We start from the raw sequence: 23,542 nt of genomic DNA on the forward strand, positions 1-23,542 counted from the left end.
GGCTGGTCGGGGAGGAGGTCAGGTGGCTGGTCGGGGAGGGAGGTCAGGTGGCTGGTTGGGGGAGGAGGTCAGGGGCTGGTCGGGGGGGGAGGTCAGGGGCTGGTCGGGGAGGAGGTCAGGGGGGCTGGTCAGGGAGGAGGTCAGGGGGGCTGGTCGGGGAGCAGGTCAGGGGCTGGTCGGGGAGCAGGTCAGGGGGCTGGTTGGGGAGCAGGTCAGGGGGGCTGGTTGGGGGGAGCAGGTCAGGGGCTGGTTGGGGAGCAGGTCAGGGGGCTGGTTGGGGAGCAGGTCAGGGGGCTGGTTGGGGAGGAGGTCAGGGGGCTGGTTGGGGAGGAGGTCAAGGGGCTGGTTGGGGAGCAGGTCAGGGGGAATAGGTTGGGGAGCAGGTCAGGGAGCTGGTTGGGGAGCAGGTCAGGGAGCTGGTTGGGGAGCAGGTCAGGGAGCTGGTTGGGGAGCAGGTCAGGGGAGCTGGTTGGGGAGCAGGTCAGGGAGCTGGTTGGGGAGCAGGTCAGGGAGCTGGTTGGGGAGCAGGTCAGGGAGCTGGTTGGGGAGCAGGTCGGGGAGCTGGTTGGGGAGCAGGTCAGGGAGCTGGTTGGGGAGCAGGTCGGGGAGCTGGTCGGGGGAGCAGGTCAGGGGAGCTGGTCGGGAGCTGGTCAGGGGAGCTGGTCGGGAGCAGGTCGGGGAGCTGGTCAGGGGGAGCTGGTCATGGGGAGCAGGTAGGGGAGCAGGTCGGGAGCTGGTCGGGAGCTGGTCGGGAGCTGGTGTCAGGGAGGGGAGCAGGTCGGGAGCAGGTTGGGGAGCTGGTCGGGAGCTGGTTGGGGAGCAGGTCGGGGAGCTGGTCGGGAGCTGAAGGAGACACTAACAGGGGAGCTGGTTGGGGAGCAGGTCAGGGGCAGGTCTGGTTGGGGAGCAGGTCGGGGAGCTGGTCGGGGCTGAAGGAGACACTAACATGTCAGGGAGCTGGTTGGGGAGCTGGTCAGGGAGCTGGTTGGGGAGCTGGTCAGGGAGCAGGTCAGGGAGCAGGTCAGGGAGCTGAAGGAGACACTAACATGTCAGGGAGCTGGTCAGGGGCAGGTCAGGGAGCAGGTCAGGGAGCTGAAGGAGACACTGGGGAACAGGTCAGGGAGCTGGTTGGGGAGCTGAAGGAGACACTAACAGGTCAGGGAGCTGGTCAGGGAGCTGGTCAGGGAGCTGGTCAGGGAGCAGGTCAGGGAGCTGAAGGAGACACTAACATGTCAGGGAGCTGTTCAGGGAGCAGGTCAGGGAGCTGGTCAGGGAGCAGGTCGGGGGAGCAGGTCAGGGAGCTGAAGGAGACACTAACATGTCGGGGAGCTGGTCTGGGGAGCAGGTCAGGGAGCTGGTTGGGGAGCAGGTCAGGGAGCTGGTTGGGGAGCAGGTCAGGGAGCTAGGGAAGGTAACATGGAGGGGTTGGGAGCTGGTCAGGGAGCTGAAGGAGACACTAACATGTCAGGGAGCTGGTTGGGGAGCAGGTCAGGGAGCTGGTCAGGGAGCAGGTCAGGGAGCTGAAGGAGACACTAACATGTCGGGGAGCTGGTTGGGGAGCTGGTCAGGGAGCAGGTCAGGGAGCAGGTCAGGGAGCTGAAGGAGACACTAACATGTCGGGGAGCTGGTCAGGGAGCTGGTTGGGGAGCTGGTCAGGGAGCTGGTTGGGGAGCTGGTCAGGGAGCTGGTCAGGGAGCTGGTCAGGGAGCTGGTCAGGGAGCTGGTCAGGGAGCAGGTCAGGGAGCTGAAGGAGACACTAACATGTCTCATATGTCTGCTTCTTTTCAAACAGTCTCTCCGGGACGACGACCTGAAGGTTCTGGGGAGAGACCATAACTCCCAGCATGCTTTGCAGACCGTAGCGGAGGCTCGGAGGCTCTGCCCGGGGAGGGTGTCGGTCGACGTCATGTTCGGACGCCCTGGTCAGAGCGTTGCATCCTGGGAGTTGGAGTTGGATGAGCTGCTGTCGGTGTGTGATGACCACGTCTCCCTGTACCAGCTGACCCTGGAGAGAGGCATGTCTTTTCTTCCTAACACTGATAGGTTTTGTGCGTGTTATTTAGACGTTGGGACAGGTACAGATGAGATGGAGGAGAGGAGGAGGAGAGACAGTAGCAGGAACACCACCACTACACCACCCCCAGCAGACTGAATTGACAGGTACAGATGAGATGGAGGAGAGGAGAGACAGTAGCAGGAACACCACCACTACACCACCCCCAGCAGACTGAATTGACAGGTACAGATGAGATGGAGGAGATGGAGGAGAGGACTACAGGAGAGACAGTAGCAGGAACACCACCACTACACCACCCCCAGCAGACTGAATTGACAGGTACAGATGAGATGGAGGAGAGGAGAGACAGTAGCAGGAACACCACCACTACACCACCCCCAGCAGACTGAATTGACAAGTACAGATGAGATGGAGGAGAGGACTACAGGAGAGACAGTAGCAGGAACACCACCACTACACCACCCCCAGCAGACTGAATTGACAGGTACAGATGAGATGGAGGAGATGGAGGAGAGGACTACAGGAGAGACAGTAGCAGGAACACCACCACTACACCACCCCAAGCAGACTGAATTGACAGGTACAGATGAGATGGAGGAGATGGAGGAGATGGAGGAGAGACAGTAGCAGGAACACCACCACTACACCACCCCAAGCAGACTGAATTGACAGGTACAGATGAGATGGAGGAGATGGAGGAGATGGAGGAGAGACAGTAGCAGGAACACCACCACTACACCACCCCAAGCAGACTGAATTGACAGGTACAGATGAGATGGAGGAGATGGAGGAGAGGACTACAGGAGAGACAGTAGCAGGAACACCACCACTACACCACCCCAAGCAGACTGAATTGACAGGTACAGATGAGATGGAGGAGAGGACTACAGGAGAGACAGTAGCAGGAACACCACCACTACACCACCCCCAGCAGACTGAATTGACAGGTACAGATGAGATGGAGGAGAGGACTACAGGAGAGACAGTAGCAGGACACCACCACTACACCACCCCAGCAGACTGAATTGACAGGTACAGATGAGATGGAGGAGAGGACTACAGGAGAGACAGTAGCAGGACACCACCACTACACCACCCCAGCAGACTGAATTGACAGGTACAGATGAGATGGAGGAGATGGAGGAGAGGACTACAGGAGAGACAGTAGCAGGAACACCACCACTACACCACCCCCAGCAGACTGAATTGACAGACATTTTGAAGGTTTTAGTTGCAGTGACTGTGATATGTGGTTGTTTCTACTTACTGTAGTTGAATTAGTAGCTGTAGTGATTGACAGGTAATAGTTCTCCGAATGAATATATGACCTGACTGTAAGTCACTCTGGATCAGAGATTCTGCTGCTAAATGACTCCAATGTTAACACGTCAACTGCAGGCACACAGCTCTTCAGACAGGTCCAGAAAGGCCAACTGAGCGTGCCCAGTGATGACATCACAGCTGTCATGTATGACTCTGCCAGGAGGATTCTTCAGAAGAGAGGCTATCTGCAGTATGAGGTGTCCAACTTTGCCAGAAATGTAAGTTCTACTCTCTTTCTCTGTGTGTGGGTGTGTGTCCTTGTGTCTGTCCGACCACTGTGCTATAGTGTAGCTGCAGTAGAAATAAATTTAGTAAAACCCTGCAGTAGAAATACATTTAGTAGCAGGAAAACCCTGCAGTAGAAATACATTGAGTAGAAAACCCTGCAGTAGAAATACATTGAGTAGAAACCCTGCAGTAGAAATACATTGAGTAGAAAACCCTGCAGTAGAAATACATTGATAGAAACAGTTGCAGAGAAATACATTGAGTAGAAACCCTGCAGTAGAAATACATTGAGTAGAAACCCCTGCAGTAGATAAATACATTGAGTAGAAACCAGTATAAATACATTGAGTAGAAACCCTGCAGTATAAATACATTGAGTAGAAACCCCTGCAGTAGAAATACATTGAGTAGAAATACATTGAGTAGAAAACCCTGCTGTAGAAATACATTGAGTAGAAAACCCTGCAGTAGAAATACATTGAGTAGAAAACCCTGCAGTAGAAATACATAGAAACCCCTGAGAAATACATTGAGTAGAAACCCTGCAGTAGAAACCCCTGCAGTAGAAATACATTGAGTAGAAAACCCTGCAGTAGAAATACATTGAGTAGAAACCCTGCAGTAGAACATACATTAGAAATACATTGAGAAAACCCCTGCAGTAGAAATACATTGAGTAGAAACCCTGCAGTAGAAATACATTGATGGAGAAACCCCTGCAGTAGTAGAGAAACCCCTGCAGTAGAAATACATTGAGTAGAAAACCCTGCAGTAGAAATAAATACATTGATAGAAAACCCTGCTGTAGAAATACATTGAGTAGAAAACCCCAGTAGAAATACTGCAGTAGAAATACATTGAGTAGAAAACCCTGCTGTAGAAACACATTGAGTAGAAAACCCTGCCCTGAGTAGAAAACCCTGTAGAAATAAATTGAGTAGAAAACCCTGCAGTAGAAATACATTAGTTCAGTAGAAATACTAGAAAACCCTGCTGTAGAAACACCAGGCTGTATTGGTTGTCATATCTATTGAATATGAATATTACCTGCTACAGTCAACACACATATATATATATATATACCTTGTGTATTTTCTGTCTGTTTTGAAGGGTGCCATCAGCCAACACAATATGAGCTACTGGAAGGCCAGTCAGTACCTTGGAGTGGGCCCAGGTGAGTTAATAGTGCTTTATGAATGCTCTATAACACCTTTATGAATGCTCTATAACACCTTTATGAATGCTCTATAACACCTTTATGAATGCTCTATAAAGACTTTATGAATGCTCTATAAAGACTTTATGAATGCTCTATAACACCGTATGAATGCTCTATAAAGACTTTATGAATGCTCTATAAAGACTTTATGAATGCTCTATAACACTGTAATGAATGCTCTATAAAGACTTTATGAATGCTCTATAAACACTGTAATGAATGCTCTATAACACTGTAATGAATGCTCTATAAAGACTTTATGAATGCTCTATAAAGACTTTATGAATGCTCTATAACACTTTATGAATGCTCTATAAACACTTAATGAATGCTCTATAAATACTTTATGAATGCTCTATAACACTGTAATGATGCTCTACTTTACTTTATGAATGCTCTATAAACACTGTAATGAATGCTCTATAACATTGTAAAACTTTGAATGCTCTATAAAGACTTTATGAATGCTCTATAACACTTTATGAATGTAATGAATGAATGCTCTATAAAGACTTTATGAATGCTCTATAAGACTTTATGAATGCTCTATAACACCGTAATGAATGCTCTACCAAGACTTTATGAATGTTCTGTAACACCATAATGAATGCTCTATAAAGCTTTTATCTGTGGTTGTTTATTTGAAGTGGGACTCTTCTGTCTGCCAGGTGCCCATGGTCGCTTCGTCCCCCGTGGAGAGGGGGATGTGTGTCGAGAGGCCCGTACCCAGACTCTGGAGCCTGATGTCTGGTTGAGAGAGGTGCAGCAGAGGAGTCACGGGACCCGACGCAGGATACCCCTCACCCACCTGGGACTGTGAGTCCACTTCTTTCCGCTTCAGGCTGTTTACCTGCAGAGTTCACACCGTGCTGCTCAGTAAAGGGATAATCCACTTCAGAATACAACTCCTGTCAATTTGTTAATAATCTAGGATCTCTGAGTGGGTAAAATAACTATTTTCACCATTGATTTGACTTCTAAGTGGTCCGTCTGTGTAAACAGAAAATCGTGTCGTGCCACGTCGTCTCGATAAGGTTCTCGTCACTGTCGATAGGGGAAAAACAAACCTATCAAATTTCAGTAAGTGCACTCCACATATCAGCCAATAGAAGGTATGGACAGACTGGTTGACTGTGAGTCAGCTGATCTACTGTCTGCTCTTTAGGCTGTTCACCTGCAGAGTTCATATGGTGCTGCACATTAATGACCTACATCCAGTAATACTCCAGACTCCCTCATAGCATGGGATTCTACGCTACAGAAACAGGAAATCCTGCCCTATGGGCCATTCTGCCTCGGACAAGGCTTCCTGTCTCACAGCATGGCAGATGATATACTGTAGAAACCTGTTATTCATCTGATTACAGGTTGGAGGAAGTGTTGGTCATGGGACTGCGTTTGATTGACGGCATCACTCACCAGGTAAACTATGTTAACCCAGAATACTGACTGGTAATCTAGGCTAACCCAGAATACTGACTGGTAATCTAGGCTAACCCAGAATACTGACTGCATCACTCACCAGGTAATCTATGTTAACCCAGAATACTGACTGGTAATCTAGGCTAACCCAGAATACTGACGACATCACTCACCAGGTAATCTAGGTTAACCCAGAATACTGACGACATCACTCACCAGGTAATCTAGGTTAACCCAGAATACTGACGACATCACTCACCAGGTAATCTAGTTTAACCCAGAATACTGACTGGTAATCTAGGCTAACCCAGAATACTGACTGCATCACTCACCAGGTAATCTATGTTAACCCAGAATACTGACGACATCACTCACCAGGTAATCTAGGTTAACCCAGAATACTGACGACATCACTCACCAGGTAATCTAGGTTAACCCAGAATACTGACTGCATCACTCACCAGGTAATCTAGGTTAACCCAGAATACTGACTGGTAATCTAGGCTAACCCAGAATACTGACTGCATCACTCACCAGGTAATCTATGTTAACCCAGAATACTGACGACATCACTCACCAGGTAATCTAGGTTAACCCAGAATACTGACGACATCACTCACCAGGTAATCTAGGTTAACCCAGAATACTGACTGCATCACTCACCAGGTAATCTAGGTTAACCCAAAATACTGACTGGTAATCTAGGTTAACCCAGAATACTGACTGGAAATCTAGGCTAACCCAGAATACTGACTGGTAATCTAGGTTAACCCAGAATACTGACGACATCACTCACCAGGTAATCTAGGTTAACCCAGAATACTGACGACATCACTCACCAGGTAATCTAGGTTAACCCAGAATACTGACTGGTAATCTAGGCTAACCCAGAATACTGACTGCATCACTCACCAGGTAATCTAGGTTAACCCAGAATACTGACTGGTAATCTATGTTAACCCAGAATACTGACTGGTAATCTAGGTTAACCCAGAATACTGACGACATCACTCACCAGGTAATCTAGGTTAACCCAGAATACTGATGACATCACTCACCAGGTAATCTAGTTTAACCCAGAATACTGACTGCATCACTCACCAGGTAATCTATGTTAACCCAGAATACTGACGACATCACTCACCAGGTAATCTAGTTTAACCCAGAATACTGACTGCATCACTCACCAGGTAATTTATGTTAACCCAGAATACTGACGACATCACTCACCAGGTAATCTAGTTTAACCCAGAATACTGACTGGATCACTCACCAGCTAATCTATGTTAACCCAGAATACTGACTGCATCACTCACCAGGTAATCTAGGCTAACCCTGAATACTGACTGCATCACTCACCAGGTAATCTAGATTAACCCAGAATACTGACGACATCACTCACCAGGTTATCTAGGCTAACCCAGAATACTGACTGCATCACTCACCAGGTAATCTAGATTAACCCAGAATACTGACGACATCACTCACCAGGTAATCTAGGCTAACCCAGAATACTGACTGCATCACTCACCAGGTAATCTAGTTTAACCCAGAATACTGACTGCATCACTCACCAGGTAATCTATGTTAACCCAGAATACTGACGACATCACTCACCAGGTAATCTAGGTTAACCCAGAATACTGACGACATCACTCACCAGGTAATCTAGGTTAACCCAGAATACTGACTGCATCACTCACCAGGTAATCTATGTTAACCCAGAATACTGACGACATCACTCACCAGGTAATCTATGTTAACCCAGAATACTGACTGCATCACTCACCAGGTAATCTATGTTATCCCAGAATACTGACTGCATCACTCACCAGGTAATCTAGGTTAACCCAGAATACTGACGACATCACTCACCAGGTAATCTAGGTTAACCCAGAATACTGACTGCATCACTCACCAGGTAATCTAGTTTAACCCAGAATACTGATGGCATCACTCACCAGGTAATCTAGGTTTACCCAGAACTATAAGTCTCACATCATTTGGTCAGATTGTTTACATTGTCTGTCCACATACTATACAGTATATATATATACACTATATGCTACACCAAGATGAGGTTTCAGCTGTTTCTAGATTCATTGTTTGCATCAATAGGGGCCATCAGTGATAAAAGCATTTTTTTACCTGATGTGTTCAGTATTTGTATGTTCCACACCATTGTTCTGATTCACCTTACTTCCTGTCTGCATCTGTCTTTGTCTCTGATTCACCTTACTTCCTGTCTACATCTGTCTTTGTCTCTGATTCACCTTACTTCCTGTCTGCATCTGTCTTTGTCTCTGATTCACCTTACTTCCTGTCTACATCTGTCTTTGTCTCTGATTCACCTTACTTCCTGTCTACATCTGTCTTTGTCTCTGATTCACCTTACTTCCTGCCTACATATGTCTTTGTCTTTGATTCACCTTACTTCCTGTCTACATCTGTCTTTGTCTCTGATTCACCTTACTTCCTGTCTACATCTGTCTTTGTCTCTGATTCACCTTACTTCCTGTCTACATCTGTCTCTGATTCATGTTATTTCTGTGGCAGCATTGGCAGTTGTTCAGTCCCAGGGCAGATCTGTACCAGATTCTCAGCTCATCCTCTGAAGTACAAGACCTTCAACAGACAGGCCTCCTAATCCTGGATGACAGGTAACCCAGACCTTCAACAGACAGGCCTCCTAATCCTGGATGACAGGTAACCCAGACCTTCAACAGACAGGCCTCCTAATCCTGGATGACAGGTAACCCAGACCTTCAACAGACAGGCCTTATAATCCTGGATGACAGGTAACCCAGACCTTCAACAGACAGGCCTCCTAATCCTGGATGACAGGTAACCCAGACCTTCAACAGACAGATTTTATAATCCTGGATGACAGGTAACCCAGACCTTCAACAGACAGGTTTTATAATCCTGGATGACAGGTAACCCAGACCTTCAACAGACATCCTGGATGACAGGTAACCCAGACCTTCAACAGACAGGCCTCCTAATCCTGGATGACAGGTAACTCAGACCTTCAACAGACAGGCCTCCTAATCCTGGATGACAGGTAACCCAGACCTTCAACAGACAGGCCTCCTAATCCTGGATGACAGGTAACCCAGACCTTCAACAGACAGATTTTATAATCCTGGATGACAGGTAACCCAGACCTTCAACAGACAGGTCTTATAATCCTGGATGACAGGTAACCCAGACCTTCAACAGACAGGCCTCCTAATCCTGGATGACAGGTAACGCAGACCTTCAACAGACAGGTCTTATAATCCTGGATGACAGGTAACCCAGACCTTCAACAGACAGGTCTTATAATCCTGGATGACAGGTAACCCAGACCTTCAACAGACAGGCCTCCTAATCCTGGATGACAGGTAACTCAGACCTTCAACAGACAGGCCTCCTAATCCTGGATGACAGGTAACCCAGACCTTCAACAGACAGGCCTCCTAATCCTGGATGACAGGTAACCCAGACCTTCAACAGACAGGCCTTATAATCCTGGATGACAGGTAACTCAGACCTTCAACAGACAGGCCTCCTAATCCTGGATGACAGGTAACTCAGACCTTCAACAGACAGGCCTCCTAATCCTGGATGACAGGTAACCCAGACCTTCAACAGACAGGCCTCCTAATCCTGGATGACAGGTAACCCAGACCTTCAACAGACAGGCCTTATAATCCTGGATGACAGGTAACTCAGACCTTCAACAGACAGGCCTCCTAATCCTGGATGACAGGTAACTCAGACCTTCAACAGACAGGCCTCCTAATCCTGGATGACAGGTAACCCAGACCTTCAACAGACAGGCCTCCTAATCCTGGATGACAGGTAACTCAGACCTTCAACAGACAGGCCTCCTAATCCTGGATGACAGGTAACCCAGACCTTCAACAGACAGGCCTCCTAATCCTGGATGACAGGTAACTCAGACCTTCAACAGACAGGCCTCCTAATCCTGGATGACAGGTAACTCAGACCTTCAACAGACAGGCCTCCTAATCCTGGATGACAGGTAACCCAGACCTTCAACAGACAGGCCTCCTAATCCTGGATGACAGGTAACCCAGACCTTCAACAGACAGGCCTCCTAATCCTGGATGACAGGTAACCCAGACCTTCAACAGACAGGCCTCCTAATCCTGGATGACAGGTAACTCAGACCTTCAACAGACAGGCCTCCTAATCCTGGATGACAGGTAACCCAAACCTTCAACAGACAGGCCTCCTAATCCTGGATGACAGGTAACCCAGACCTTCAACAGACAGGCCTCCTAATCCTGGATGACAGGTAACTCAGACCTTCAACAGACAGGTCTTCTAAGCCTTTTAACTTGTGGTTCTTTTAAAAGTAGTAGTTGTATCTCCGTGTCTGTATGAGTCTATTTGAATCAGCTGTGAGGTGGTAGGGGCCAAAACGTGCACCCCTGGGGGTCCCCGCGACTGAGTCCGGGAAACACTGACAGGCGCTTTTTGTCTTGTGTGTAGAGGTCTGCGGTGCTCGTGGCAGGGCCTGGCCTTACTGGACAGCATGTTACCCACTCTGCTGCTGCTGCTGGAGGCCTACATCACCCAGGGGCTCGACAATAACAGTGGTTCACTACAGCTCTGATGACAGAGAACTAGAGAAGCGTGGAGGAACTGGAGTCCGTGGCACGCTGACCTTCATAAACAAACTATTTAACTGCTGCTTTTTGTAACTGTGTGTGTGTGTGTGTGTGTGTGTGTGTGTGTGTGTGTGTGTGTGTGTGTGTGTGTGTGTGTGTGTGTGTGTGTGTGTGTGTGTGTGTGTGTGTGTGTGTGTGTGTGTGTGTGTGTGTGTGTGTGTGTGTGTGTGTGTGAGAGAGAGATTACCTCTACTACATTGAAGGGGTACAGAATGATGTGTTCATAGAGGACATGGTGTGGAGAACCTTTCCCGAGTCCTGACAGCATCCTGTTAAACTGTAAAGTACAGAGCTTTATCAGTATATCAGGCCCATCTAACCTGTCACTGATCAGAACATGGTGACGGCAGGTTAGTGTCATCTTACTGCAGCTCATCTACTTCATCAGTGTAGATGGTCGACGAGACCAGTAGCTACAGTTCATAGTGGCTGCCGGGTCAGTCTCCGGGCTCACTCTCCGGGCTCAGTCTCCGGGCTCAGTCTCCGGCTCAGTCTCCAGGCCCAGTCTCCGGGCTCAGTCTCTGGGCTCAGTCTCCAGGCTCAGTCTCCGGGCCAGTCTCCGGCTCACTCTCCAACTCAGTCTCCGGCTCAGTCTCCCCTGTCTGTCAGCCAGGCTTGGAGACCCTCTGCCCTCCATGTCTCTGGTCTCTTATGGGGCCCCGGCTCAGTCTCCGGGCTCAGTCTCCGGGCTCAGTCTCCGGGCTCAGTCTCCGGGTCAGTCTCCGGGCCAGTCTCCGGGTCAGTCTCCCCTGTCTGTCAGCCAGGCTTGGAGACCCTCTGTCCTCCATGTCGCTGGTCTCTTATGGGGCCCCTGGCCTTCTTCCCCATCATCATAGCGTGATAAGATGTAGCGGGGGTTGACAGTGACATGGCCGTGGTCCCTGTATCTGGCCCAGGTGCAGAGCAGATCCCAGATTAGACAGACGGGCTTAAACCTTCTGTTGTCCATCAGCTGTGATGAAAGTCTTGGTCTGACAGGTACACAACATGTAATCCACCAAGAAGAGACTGGAGCGTGTTGTTTAAGCATGAAGACAACACTGTAGACTGGAGCGTGTTGTTTAAGCATGAAGACAGCACCACAACACTGTAGACTGGAGCGTGTTGTTTAAGCATGAAGACAGCACCACAACACTGTAGACTGGAGCGTGTTGTTTAAGCATGAAGACAGCACCACAACACTGTAGACTGGAGCGTGTTGTTTAAGCATGACGACAGCACCACAACACTGTAGACTGGAGCGTGTTGTTTAAGCATGAAGACAGCACCACAACACTGTAGACTGGAGCGTGTTGTTTAAGCATGAAGACAGCATCACAACACTGTAGACTGGAGCGTGTTGTTTAAGCATGAAGACAGCACCACAACACTGTAGACTGGAGCGTGTTGTTTAAGCATGAAGACAGCACCACAACACTGACTGGAGCTGCATCACAACAGTAGACTGGAGCGTGTTGTTTAAGCATGAAGACAGCATCACAACACTGTAGACTGGAGCGTGTTGTTTAAGCATGAAGACAACATCACAACACTGTAGACTGGAGCGTGTTGTTTAAGCATGAAGACAACATCACAACACTGTAGACTGGAGCGTGTTGTTTAAGCATGAAGACAACATCACAACACTGTAGACTGGAGCGTGTTGTTTAAGCATGACGACAGCACCACAACACTGTAGACTGGAGCGTGTTGTTTAAGCATGAAGACAACATCACAACACTGTAGACTGGAGCGTGTTGTTTAAGCATGAAGACAGCATCACAACACTGTAGTCTGGAGCGTGTTGTTTAAGCATGAAGACAACACTGTAGACTGGAGCGTGTTGTTTAAGCATGAAGACAGCATCACAACACTGTAGACTGGAGCGTGTTGTTTAAGCATGAAGACAACATCACAACACTGTAGACTGGAGCGTGTTGTTTAAGCATGAAGACAACATCACAACACTGTAGACTGGAGCGTGTAGTTTAAGCATGAAGACAACACTGTAGACTGGAGCGTGTTGTTTAAGCATGAAGACAGCATCACAACACTGTAGACTGGAGCGTGTTGTTTAAGCATGAAGACAACATCACAACACTGTAGACTGGAGCGTGTTGTTTAAGCATGAAGACAACATCACAACACTGTAGACTGGAGCGTGTTGTTTAAGCATGAAGACAGCACCACAACACTGTAGACTGGAGCGTGTTGTTTAAGCATGAAGACAGCATCACAACACTGTAGACTGGAGCGTGTTGTTTAAGCATGAAGACAGCATCACAACACTGTAGACTGGAGCGTGTTGTTTAAGCATGAAGACAGCATCACAACACTGTAGACTGGAGCGTGTTGTTTAAGCATGAAGACAGCATCACAACACTGTAGTCTGGAGCGTGTTGTTTAAGCATGAAGACAACACTGTAGACTGGACAGCATCACAACACTGTAGACTGGAGCGTGTTGTTTAAGCATGAAGACAGCATCACAACACTGTAGACTGGAGCGTGTTGTTTAAGCATGAAGACAGCATCACAACACTGTAGACTGGAGCGTGTTGTTTAAGCATGAAGACAACATCACAACACTGTAGACTGGAGCGTGTTGTTTAAGCATGAAGACAGCATCACAACACTGTAGACGTGTTGTTTAAGGAAGACAACACTGTAGTGTTGTTTAAGCATGAAGACAGCATCACAACACTGTAGACTGGAGCGTGTTGTTTAAGCATGAAGACAGCACCACAACACTGTAGACTGGAGCGTGTTGTTTAAGCATGAAGACAACACTGTAGACTGGAGCGTGTTGTTTAAGCATGAAGACAGCACCACAACACTGTAGACTGGAGCGTGTTGTTTAAGCATGAAGACAGCACCACAACACTGTAGACTGGAGCGTGTTGTTTAAGCCTGAAGACAGCACCACAACACTGTAGACTGGAGCGTGTTGTTTTAAGCATGAAGACAACATCACAACACTGTAGACTGGAGCGTGTTGTTTAAGCATGACGACAGCACCACAACACTGTAGACTGGAGCGTGTTGTTTAAGCATGAAGACAACATCACAACATTGTAGACTGGAGCGTGTTGTTTAAGCATGAAGACAACATCACAACACTGTAGACTGGAGCGTGTTGTTTAAGCATGACGACAGCACCACAACACTGTAGACTGGAGCGTGTTGTTTAAGCATGACGACAGCACCACAACACTGTAGACTGGAGCGTGTTGTTTAAGCATGACGACAGCACCACAACACTGTAGACTGGAGCGTGTTGTTTAAGCATGACGACAGCATCACAACACTGTAGACTGGAGCGTGTTGTTAAAGCCTGAAGACAGCACCACAACACTGTAGACTGGAGCGTGTTGTTTAAGCATGAAGACAGCATCACAACACTATAGACTGGAGCGTGTTGTTAAAGCCTGAAGACAGCACCACAACACTATAGACTGGAGCGTATTGTTTAAGCATGAAGACAGCATCACAACACTATAGACTGGAGCGTGTTGTTTAAGCATGAAGACAGCATCACAACACTATAGACTGGAGCGTGTTGTTTAAGCATGAAGACAGCATCACAACACTGTAGACTGGAGCGTGTTGTTTAAGCATGAAGACAGCATCACAACACTGTAGACTGGAGAGTGTTGTTTAAGCATGAAGACAGCATCACAACACTGTAGACTGGAGCGTGTTGTTTAAGCATGAAGACAGCATCACAACACTGTAGACTGGAGCGTGTTGTTTAAGCATGAAGACAGCATCACAACACTGTAGACTGGAGCGTGTTGTTTAAGCATGAAGACAACACTGTAGACTGGAGCGTATTGTTTAAGCATGAAGACAGCACCACAACACTGTAGACTGGAGCGTGTTGTTTAAGCATGAAGACAGCATCACAACACTGTAGACTGGAGCGTGTTGTTTAAGCATGAAGACAGCACCACAACACTGTAGACTGGAGCGTGTTGTTTAAGCATGAAGACAGCACCACAACACTGTAGACTGGAGCGTGTTGTTTTAAGCATGAAGACAGCATCACAACACTATAGACTGGAGCGTATTGTTTAAGCATGAAGACAGCATCACAACACTGTAGACTGGAGCGTGTTGTTTAAGCCTGAAGACAGCATCACAACACTATAGACTGGAGCGTGTTGTTTAAGCATGAAGACAGCACCACAACACTGTAGACTGGAGCGTATTGTGGAGGCTTGTTGAGATGGGTCTGTTGACACGCTGGGTGTATTGTATGTATAGTGTCCATGGGTTAATAAGAAGAGCACATTTTAGAATAGGATAATTATAACCGATTGCCAAGTAAGATAGACTGTGAAATGCATAGTTGGTTCAATTTCTTACTCAATAAAATTGCTTTCTACTATTCATTCTGATATTTATGGTCATTCATGCTCATTAAAGAAATTGTGTGCATTCCCTATAAATGTAACTACTTTTGACCTGAGCCCTGACCTGAGCCCTTTGACCCCTGACCTGAGCCCTATGACCCCTGACATGAGCCCTGACCTGAGCCCTTTGACCCCTGACCTGAGCCCTGACTTGAGCCTTATGAGCCCTGACCTGAGCCCCATGACCTCTGACCTGAACCCTATGACCCCTGACCTGAACCCTTATGAGCCCTGACCTGAGCCCTATGACCCCTGACCCCTATGAGCCCTGACCTGAGCCCTATGACCCCTGACCTGAGCCCTATGACCCCTGACCTGAGCCCTGACCTGAGCCCTATGAGCCCTGACCTGAGCCCTATGAGCCCTGACCTGAGCCCTATGAGCCCTGACCTGAGCCCTATTAGCCCTGACCTGAGCCCTGACCTGAGCCCTGACCTGAGCCCTATGAGCCCTGACCTGAGCCCTATGAGCCCTGACCTGAGCCCTATGAGCCCTGACCTGAGCCCTATGAGCCCTGACCTGAGCTCTATGAGCCCTGTAAGCCCTATGAGTCCTGACCTGAGCCCTGACCTGAGCCCTGACATGAGCCCTAACCAAAATGAATGAATTACATAGGGAATAGGATGCCATTTGGAATGCACACAATATCAACTGTGGCTATGTGGTGTAGGTTATCATATCTCCACGTCTCTCTCCATGTCTCTCCATGTCTCCCTCTCTCTCTCTCTCTCTCTCTCTCTCTCTCTCTCTCTCTCTCTCTCTCTCTCTCTCCATGTCCTCTCTCTCTCTCTCCATGTCTCTCTCTCTCCATGTCTCTCTCTCTCTCTCCATGTCTCTCTCTCCCTCTCTCCATGTCTCTCTCTCCCTCTCTCCATGTCTCTCTCTCCATGTCTCCCTCTCTCTCTCCATGTCTCTCTCTCTCGCCATGTCTCCCTCTCTCTCTCCATGTCTCTCTCTCTCTCCATGTCTCTCTCTGTCTCCACATCTCTCTCTCCATGTCTCTCTCTCTCCATGTCAGGACATTAATGTCATGTTAAATGGAGCATGTAGGAATTAAAACTCTCTCTGTCTCTCTGCCTGATATTCTAAACTTGTGTTTTCCCCTGTTCCCTGTGTTGACCTGTATAGAGAGGGCCCTGTGTTGACCTGTATAGAGAGGGCCCTGTGTTGACCTGTATAGAGAGGACCCTGTGTTGACCTGTATAGAGAAGGCCCTGTGTTGACCTGTATAGAGAGGGCCCTGTGTTGACCTGTATAGAGAGGACCCTGTGTTGACCTGTATAGAGAAGGCCCTGTGTTGACATGTATAGAGAAGGGCCCTGTATAGAGAGGGCCCTGTGTTGACCTGTATAGAGAAGGGCCCTGTGTTGACCTGTATAGAGAGGGCCCTGTGTTGACCTGTATAGAGAAGGGCCCTGTGTTGACCTGTATAGAGAAGGGCCCTGTGTTGACCTGTATAGAGAAGGGCCCTGTGTTGACCTGTATAGAGAAGGGCCCTGTGTTGACCTGTATAGAGAGGGCCCTGTGTTGACCTGTATAGAGAGGGGCCCTGTGTTGACCTGTATAGAGAAGGCCCTGTGTTGACCTGTATAGAGAGGGCCCTGTGTTGACCTGTATAGAGAAGGGCCCTGTGTTGACCTGTATAGAGAGGGCCCTGTGTTGACCTGTATAGAGAAGGGCCCTGTGTTGACCTGTATAGAGAAGGGCCCTGTGTTGACCTGTATAGAGAAGGGCCCTGTGTTGACCTGTATAGAGAGGGCCCTGTGTTGACCTGTATAGAGAAGGGCCCTGTGTTGACCTGTATAGAGAGGGCCCTGTGTTGACCTGTATAGAGAAGGGCCCTGTGTTGACCTGTATAGAGAAGGGCCCTGTGTTGACCTGTATAGAGAAGGGCCCTGTGTTGACCTGTATAGAGAAGGGCCCTGTGTTGTGTTGGCCCTGTGTTAGAGAAGGGCCCTGTGTTGACCTGTATAGAGAAGGGCCCTGTGTTGACCTGTATAGAGAAGGGCCCTGTGTTGACCTGTATAGAGAAGGGCCCTGTGTTGACCTGTATAGAGAAGGGCCCTGTGTTGACCTGTATAGAGAAGGGCCCTGTGTTGACCTGTATAGAGAAGGGCCCTGTGTTGACCTGTATAGAATAGAGAAGGGCCCTGTGTTGACCTGTATAGAGAAGGGCCCTGTGTTGACCTGTATAGAGAAGGGCCCTGTGTTGACCTGTATAGAGAAGGGCCCTGTGTTGACCTGTATAGAGAAGGGCCCTGTGTTGACCTGTTTAGGGCCCTGTGTTGACCTTAGAGAGGGCCCTGTGTTGACCTCTAGAGTAGGGCCACTGTGTTGACCTGTATAGAGAAGGGCCCTTTGTTGACCTTTAGAGAGGGCCCTGTGTTGACCTGTATCATGACAGGCCTATACTAGTGTTGCCCTCTGTTGACCTGTATAGAGAAGGGATCTGTTGACCTGATAGAGAATCTGTTGACCAGTAATGGGGGCCCTGTGTTGAGTATGAGAAGGGCCCTGTGTTGACCTGTACAGTTAGTGCTAAATACGGCTGCTAGAATCCTTAGAACCAAAAATTTGATCATATTACTCCAGTGCTAGCCTCTCTACACTGGCTTCCTGTCAAAGCAAGGGCTGATTTCAAGGTTTTACTGCTAACCTACAAAGCATTACATGGGCTTGACCTGCCTCTCTGATTTGGACCCAATATACCACGGTCACAAGGCAGGCCTCCTAATTGTCCCTAGAATTTCTAAGCAAACAGCTGGAGGCAGGGCTTTCTCCTATAGAGCTCCATTTTTATGGAACGGTCTGCCTACCCATGTCAGGCAAACTAGGTCTCAACCTTTAAGTCTTTACTGAAGACTCATCTCTAGTGGGTCATATGATTGTGTAGTCTGGCCCAGGAGTGGGAAGGTGAACGGAAAGGCTCTGGAGCAACGAACTTGCTGTCTCTGCCTGGAAGGTTCCCCTCTTTCCACTGGGATTCTCTGCCAATATACCCAGGCAGGTAGGAGTCACTAGAACTGGGGGTCATTGCCTCCCTGGGGGGGGAAGGTGGGCTCTACCCTGGGGCCCAATATACTGTCCCTGGGGGCGTCACCTGGGTGGGTGATTCAGGATCATAGAACGATACATTCTATGGCGGAGATCTTTGTGGGCTATATGACCCTTGTCTCAGGATGGTAAGTTGGTGGTTGAAGATATCCCTCTAGTGGTGGGGGGGTGCTTTGGCAAAGTGGGTGGGGTTATATCCTTCCTGTTTGGCCCTGTCCGGGGGTGTCCTCGGATGGGGCCACAGTGTCTCCTGACCCCTCCTGTCTCAGCCTCCAGTATTTATGCTGCAGTAGTTTATGTGTCGGGGGCTAGGGTCAGTTTGTTATATCTGGAGTACTTCTCCTGTCCTATTCGGTGTCCTGTGTGAATCTAAGTGTGCGTTCTCTAATTCTCTCCTTCTCTCTTTCTTTCTACCTCGGAGGACCTGAGCCCTAGGACCATGTCCCAGGACTACCTGACATGAGGACTCCTTGCTGTCCCCAGTCCACCTGGCCATGCTCCTGCTCCAGTTTCAACTGACCTGAGCCCTAGGACCGTGCCCCAGGACTACCTGACATGAAGGCTCCTTGCTGTCCCCAGTCCACCTGACTGTGCTGCTGCTCCAGTTTCAACTGTTCTGCCTTATTATTATTCGACCATGCTGGTCATTTATGAACATTTGAACATCTTGGTCATGTTCTGTTATAATCTCTACCCGGCACAGGATCAGAGGACTGGCCATACAGCCCGGTTCCTCATAGGGAAGGTTTTGGCCTTTCTAGGGAGTTTTTCCTAGGTTTGGCCTTTCTAGGGAGCCACCGTGCTTTTACACCTGCATTGTTTGCTGTTTGGGGTTTTAGGCTGGGTTTCTGTACAGCACTTTGAGATATCAGCTGATGTACGATGGGAAGGGGCTATATAAATAAATTTGATTTGATTTGATAGAGAAGGCCCTGTGTTGACCTGTATAGGGCCCTGTGTTGACCTGTATAGAGAGGGGCCCTGTGTTGACCTGTATAGAGAGGGCCCTGTGTTGACCTGTATAGAGAGGGCCCTGTGTTGACCTGTATAGAGAGGGGCCCTGTGTTGACCTGTATAGAGAGGGCCCTGTGTTGACCTGTATAGAGAGGGGCCTGTGTTGACCTGTATAGAGAAGGGCCCTGTGTTGACCTGTATAGAGAAGGGCCCTGTGTTGACCTGTATAGAGAAGGGCCCTGTGTTGACCTGTATAGAGAAGGGCCCTGTGTTGACCTGTATAGAGAAGGGCCCTGTGTTGACCTGTATAGAGAAGGGCCCTGTGTTGACCTGTATAGAGAAGGGCCCTGTGTTGACCTGTATAGAGAAGGGCCCTGTGTTGACCTGTATAGAGAAGGGCCCTGTGTTGACCTGTATAGAGAAGGGCCCTGTGTTGACCTGTATAGAGAAGGGCCCTGTGTTGACCTGTATAGAGAGGGCCCTGTGTTGACCTGTATAGAGAAGGGCCCTGTGTTGACCTGTATAGAGAAGGACCCTGTGTTGACCTGTATAGAGAAGGGCCCTGTGTTGACCTGTATAGAGAGGGCCCTGTGTTGACCTGTATAGAGAAGGAGACACAAATGGCACTTATTCCCTGTTTAGTGCACTACATTTGACCCATAAGGTTCTGGTCTAATGTAGTGCACTATGTAGGGAATAGAGTTCCATTTAGTAGACCTGCTTGGTATCATGACAGGCCTATACTAGTGTTGCTCTGTTCTTCAGAGAGATCTGGATGAACGATCAGCAGTAATGGGAGCAGATGACACTACTGGGTAATGTTCATCACTCCTACAATGTGCTGCTGAGGTTTTGTTTTGCATTTCAATAGTGGAGCATCTGCAGGTGCAGTGAAATTGGAGGCTGTTGACAAGGACCCAATGAATTCAAATGTATTGATGCATCTCTATGACCCAATATACCAGGCAGGTAGGATCATAGAACGATACATTCTATGGGAAGGGGGCTCTATGACCCAATATACCAGGCAGGTAGGATCATAGAACGATACATTCTATGGGAAGGTGGCTCTATGACCCAATATACCAGGCAGGTAGGATCATAGAACGATACATTCTATGGGAAGGTGGCTCTATGACCCAATATACCAGGCAGGTAGGATCATAGATACATTCTATGGGAAGGGGGCTCTATGACCCAATATACCAGGCAGGTAGGATCATAGAACGATACATTCTATGGGAAGGGGGCTCTATATACCAGGCAGGTAGGATCATAGAACGATACATTCTATGGGAAGGGGCTCTATGACCCAATATACCAGGCAGGTAGGATCATAGAACGATACATTCTATGGGAAGGGGCTCTATGACCCAATATACCAGGCAGGTAGGATCATAGAACGATGACATTCTATGGGAAGGTGGCTCTATGACCCAATATACCAGGCAGGTAGGATCATAGAACGATACATTCTATGGGAAGGTGGCTCTATGACCCAATATACCAGGCAGGTAGGATCATAGAACGATACATTCTATGGGGAAGGGGCTCTATGACCCAATATACCAGACAGGTAGGATCATAGAACGATACATTCTATGGGAAGGTGGCTCTATGACCCAATATACCAGGCAGGTAGGATCATAGAACGATACATTCTATGGGAAGGGGCTCTATGACCCAATATACCAGGCAAGTAGGATCATAGAACGATACATTCTATGGGAAGGTGGCTCTATGACCCAATATACCAGGCAGGTAGGATCATAGAACGATACATTCTATGGGAAGGGGCTCTATGACCCAATATACCAGGCAGGTAGGATCATAGAACGATACATTCTATGGGAAGGGGGCTCTATGACCCAATATACCAGGCAGGTAGGATCATAGAACGATACATTCTATGGGAAGGGGGCTCTATGACCCAATATACCAGGCAGGTAGGATCATAGAACGATACATTCTATGGGAAAGGGGGCTCTATGACCCAATATACCTGGCAGGTAGGATCATAGAACGATACATTCTATGGGAAGGGGGCTCTATGACCCAATATACCAGGCAGGTAGGATCATAGAACGATACATTCTATGGGAAGGGGCTCTATGACCCAATATACCAGGCAGGTAGGATCATAGAACGATACATTCTATGGGAAGGGGCTCTATGACCCAATATACCAGGCAGGTAGGATCATAGAACGATACATTCTATGGGAAGGGGGCTCTATGACCCAATATACCAGGCAGGTAGGATCATAGAACGATACATTCTATGGGAAGGGGGCTCTATGACCCAATATACCAGGCAGGTAGAATCATAGAACGATACATTCTATGGGAAGGGGGCTCTATGACCCAATATACCAGGCAGGTAGGATCATAGAACGATACATTCTATGGGAAGGTGGCTCTATGACCCAATATACCAGGCAGGTAGGATCATAGAACGATACATTCTATGGAAAGGGGGCTCTATGACCCAATATACCAGGCAGGTAGGATCATAGAACGATACATTCTATGGAAAGGGGGCCCTCGGCCTTTAATTGCCGACATAATTGATGAGTTTATTTTCCAAACACAATTTTTTTTATATAAACCTTTTATTTAACTAGGTACGTTTTCACGTTTTGTGTTTTTTCCATCAGAAATGATTGCTTATTGGTGCCTTCATGTGCCTGTTCTTATTTTTATTTTTATTCGTAGATTTTAGATGTGTATGAAAATGTTTTTTTTGTTGTTGTTGTTGTTGCTAAACACTATAGAGGTTAGCTGTAATGTAATGTTCATATCCTGTATAGTTGAGTGTGATATGTGGTCGTCTCACCACATCTTAACATCAATGCACTGGAAAATAACATCTCCTCAATCACCACAATCTGAAATGTAAATGTTTTACATACAGATCTCACATTACTCCATTGAATAATAGTTTATCTTTTATTTATTTGTATAATTCTTTCAGATCTTAATTAAACATTTAAAACATAGTTATTTGTTACATTTGACTGTGTAAAACTTCTCTGAGACTGAGGCAGATATATATTATTACTGTGTAAAAACCTAGCAGTACTACTGATTTCTCTGAGAGTGAGGCAGATATATATATTATATTATTACTGAGAGTGAGGCAGATATATATTATTACTGTGTAAAACCTAGCAGTACTACTGATTTCTCTGAGAGTGAGGCAGATATATATTATTACTGTGTAAAACCTAGCAGTACTACTGATTTCTCTGAGAGTGAGGCAGATATATATTATTACTGTGTAAAACCTAGCAGTAATACTGATTTCTCTGAGAGTGAGGCAGATATATATTATTACTGTGTAAAACCTAGCAGTACTACTGATTTCTCTGAGAGTGAGGCAGATATATATTATTACTGTGTAAAACCTAGCAGTAATACTGATTTCTCTGAGACTGAGGCAGATATATATTATTACTGTGTAAAACCTAGCAGTAATACTGATTTCTCTGAGAGTGAGGCAGATATATATTATTACTGTGTAAAACCTAGCAGTACTACTGATTTCTCTGAGAGTGAGGCAGATATATATTATTACTGTGTAAAACCTAGCAGTACTACTGATTTCTCTGAGAGTGAGGCAGATATATATTATTACTGTGTAAAACCTAGCAGTACTACTGATTTCTCTGAGACCGAGGCAGATATATATTATTACTGTGTAAAAAACCTAGGCAGTACTACTGATTTCTCTGAGAGTGAGGCAGATATATATATTATTACTGTGTAAAACCTAGCAGTACTACTGATTTCTCTGAGAGTGAGGCAGATATATATATATATTATTACTGTGTAAAACCTAGCAGTACTACTGACTTCTCTGAGAGTGAGGCAGATATATATTATTACTGTGTAAAACCTAGCAGTTCTACTGATTTCACTGAGAGTGAGGCAGATAATATATATTATTACTGTGTAAAACCTAGCAGTACTACTGATTTCTATGAGAGTGAGGTAGATATATATTATTACTGTGTAAAACCTAGCAGTACTACTGATTTCTCTGAGAGTGAGGCAGATATATATTATTACTGTGTAAAACCTAGCAGTACTACTGATTTCTCTGAGAGTGAGGCAGATATATATTATTACTGTGTAAAACCTAGCAGTACTACTGATTTCTCTGAGAGTGAGGCAGATATATATTATTACTGTGTAAAACCTAGCAGTACTACTGATTTCTCTGAGAGTGAGGCAGATATATATTATTAC

At 47.3% G+C, this 23,542-nt stretch overlaps 1 protein-coding gene and 1 long non-coding RNA gene across 2 annotated transcripts in view; both read left to right on the plus strand.

Annotated features, from left to right (window-relative positions):
* LOC127930375 (radical S-adenosyl methionine domain-containing protein 1, mitochondrial-like) overlaps positions 1–11,742 on the plus strand; it is a 16,781-nt gene extending 5,039 nt beyond the window's left edge. The window contains exons 4-12 of the mRNA XM_052520049.1: positions 1,793–2,075; positions 2,240–2,335; positions 2,782–2,964; positions 3,416–3,558; positions 4,679–4,742; positions 5,456–5,603; positions 6,155–6,209; positions 8,766–8,869; positions 10,713–11,742. Coding sequence (XP_052376009.1) covers positions 1,793–2,075; positions 2,240–2,335; positions 2,782–2,964; positions 3,416–3,558; positions 4,679–4,742; positions 5,456–5,603; positions 6,155–6,209; positions 8,766–8,869; positions 10,713–10,836 — 1,200 coding nt within the window. The 3' untranslated portion in view covers positions 10,837–11,742. The remainder of the gene's footprint in view (positions 1–1,792; positions 2,076–2,239; positions 2,336–2,781; positions 2,965–3,415; positions 3,559–4,678; positions 4,743–5,455; positions 5,604–6,154; positions 6,210–8,765; positions 8,870–10,712) is intronic.
* Positions 11,743–11,749: 7 nt separating this feature from the next.
* Positions 11,750–15,261, plus strand: LOC127930300 (uncharacterized). The gene is made up of 2 exons (XR_008137806.1): positions 11,750–11,933; positions 13,653–15,261. It is a non-coding gene; the product is annotated as an uncharacterized LOC127930300 (long non-coding RNA).
* The last annotated feature ends 8,281 nt before the right edge of the window (positions 15,262–23,542 follow it).

The sequence above is a fragment of the Oncorhynchus keta genome, chromosome 5 (assembly GCF_023373465.1).
Source record: "Oncorhynchus keta strain PuntledgeMale-10-30-2019 chromosome 5, Oket_V2, whole genome shotgun sequence".
Classification (NCBI taxonomy): domain Eukaryota; kingdom Metazoa; phylum Chordata; class Actinopteri; order Salmoniformes; family Salmonidae; genus Oncorhynchus; species Oncorhynchus keta.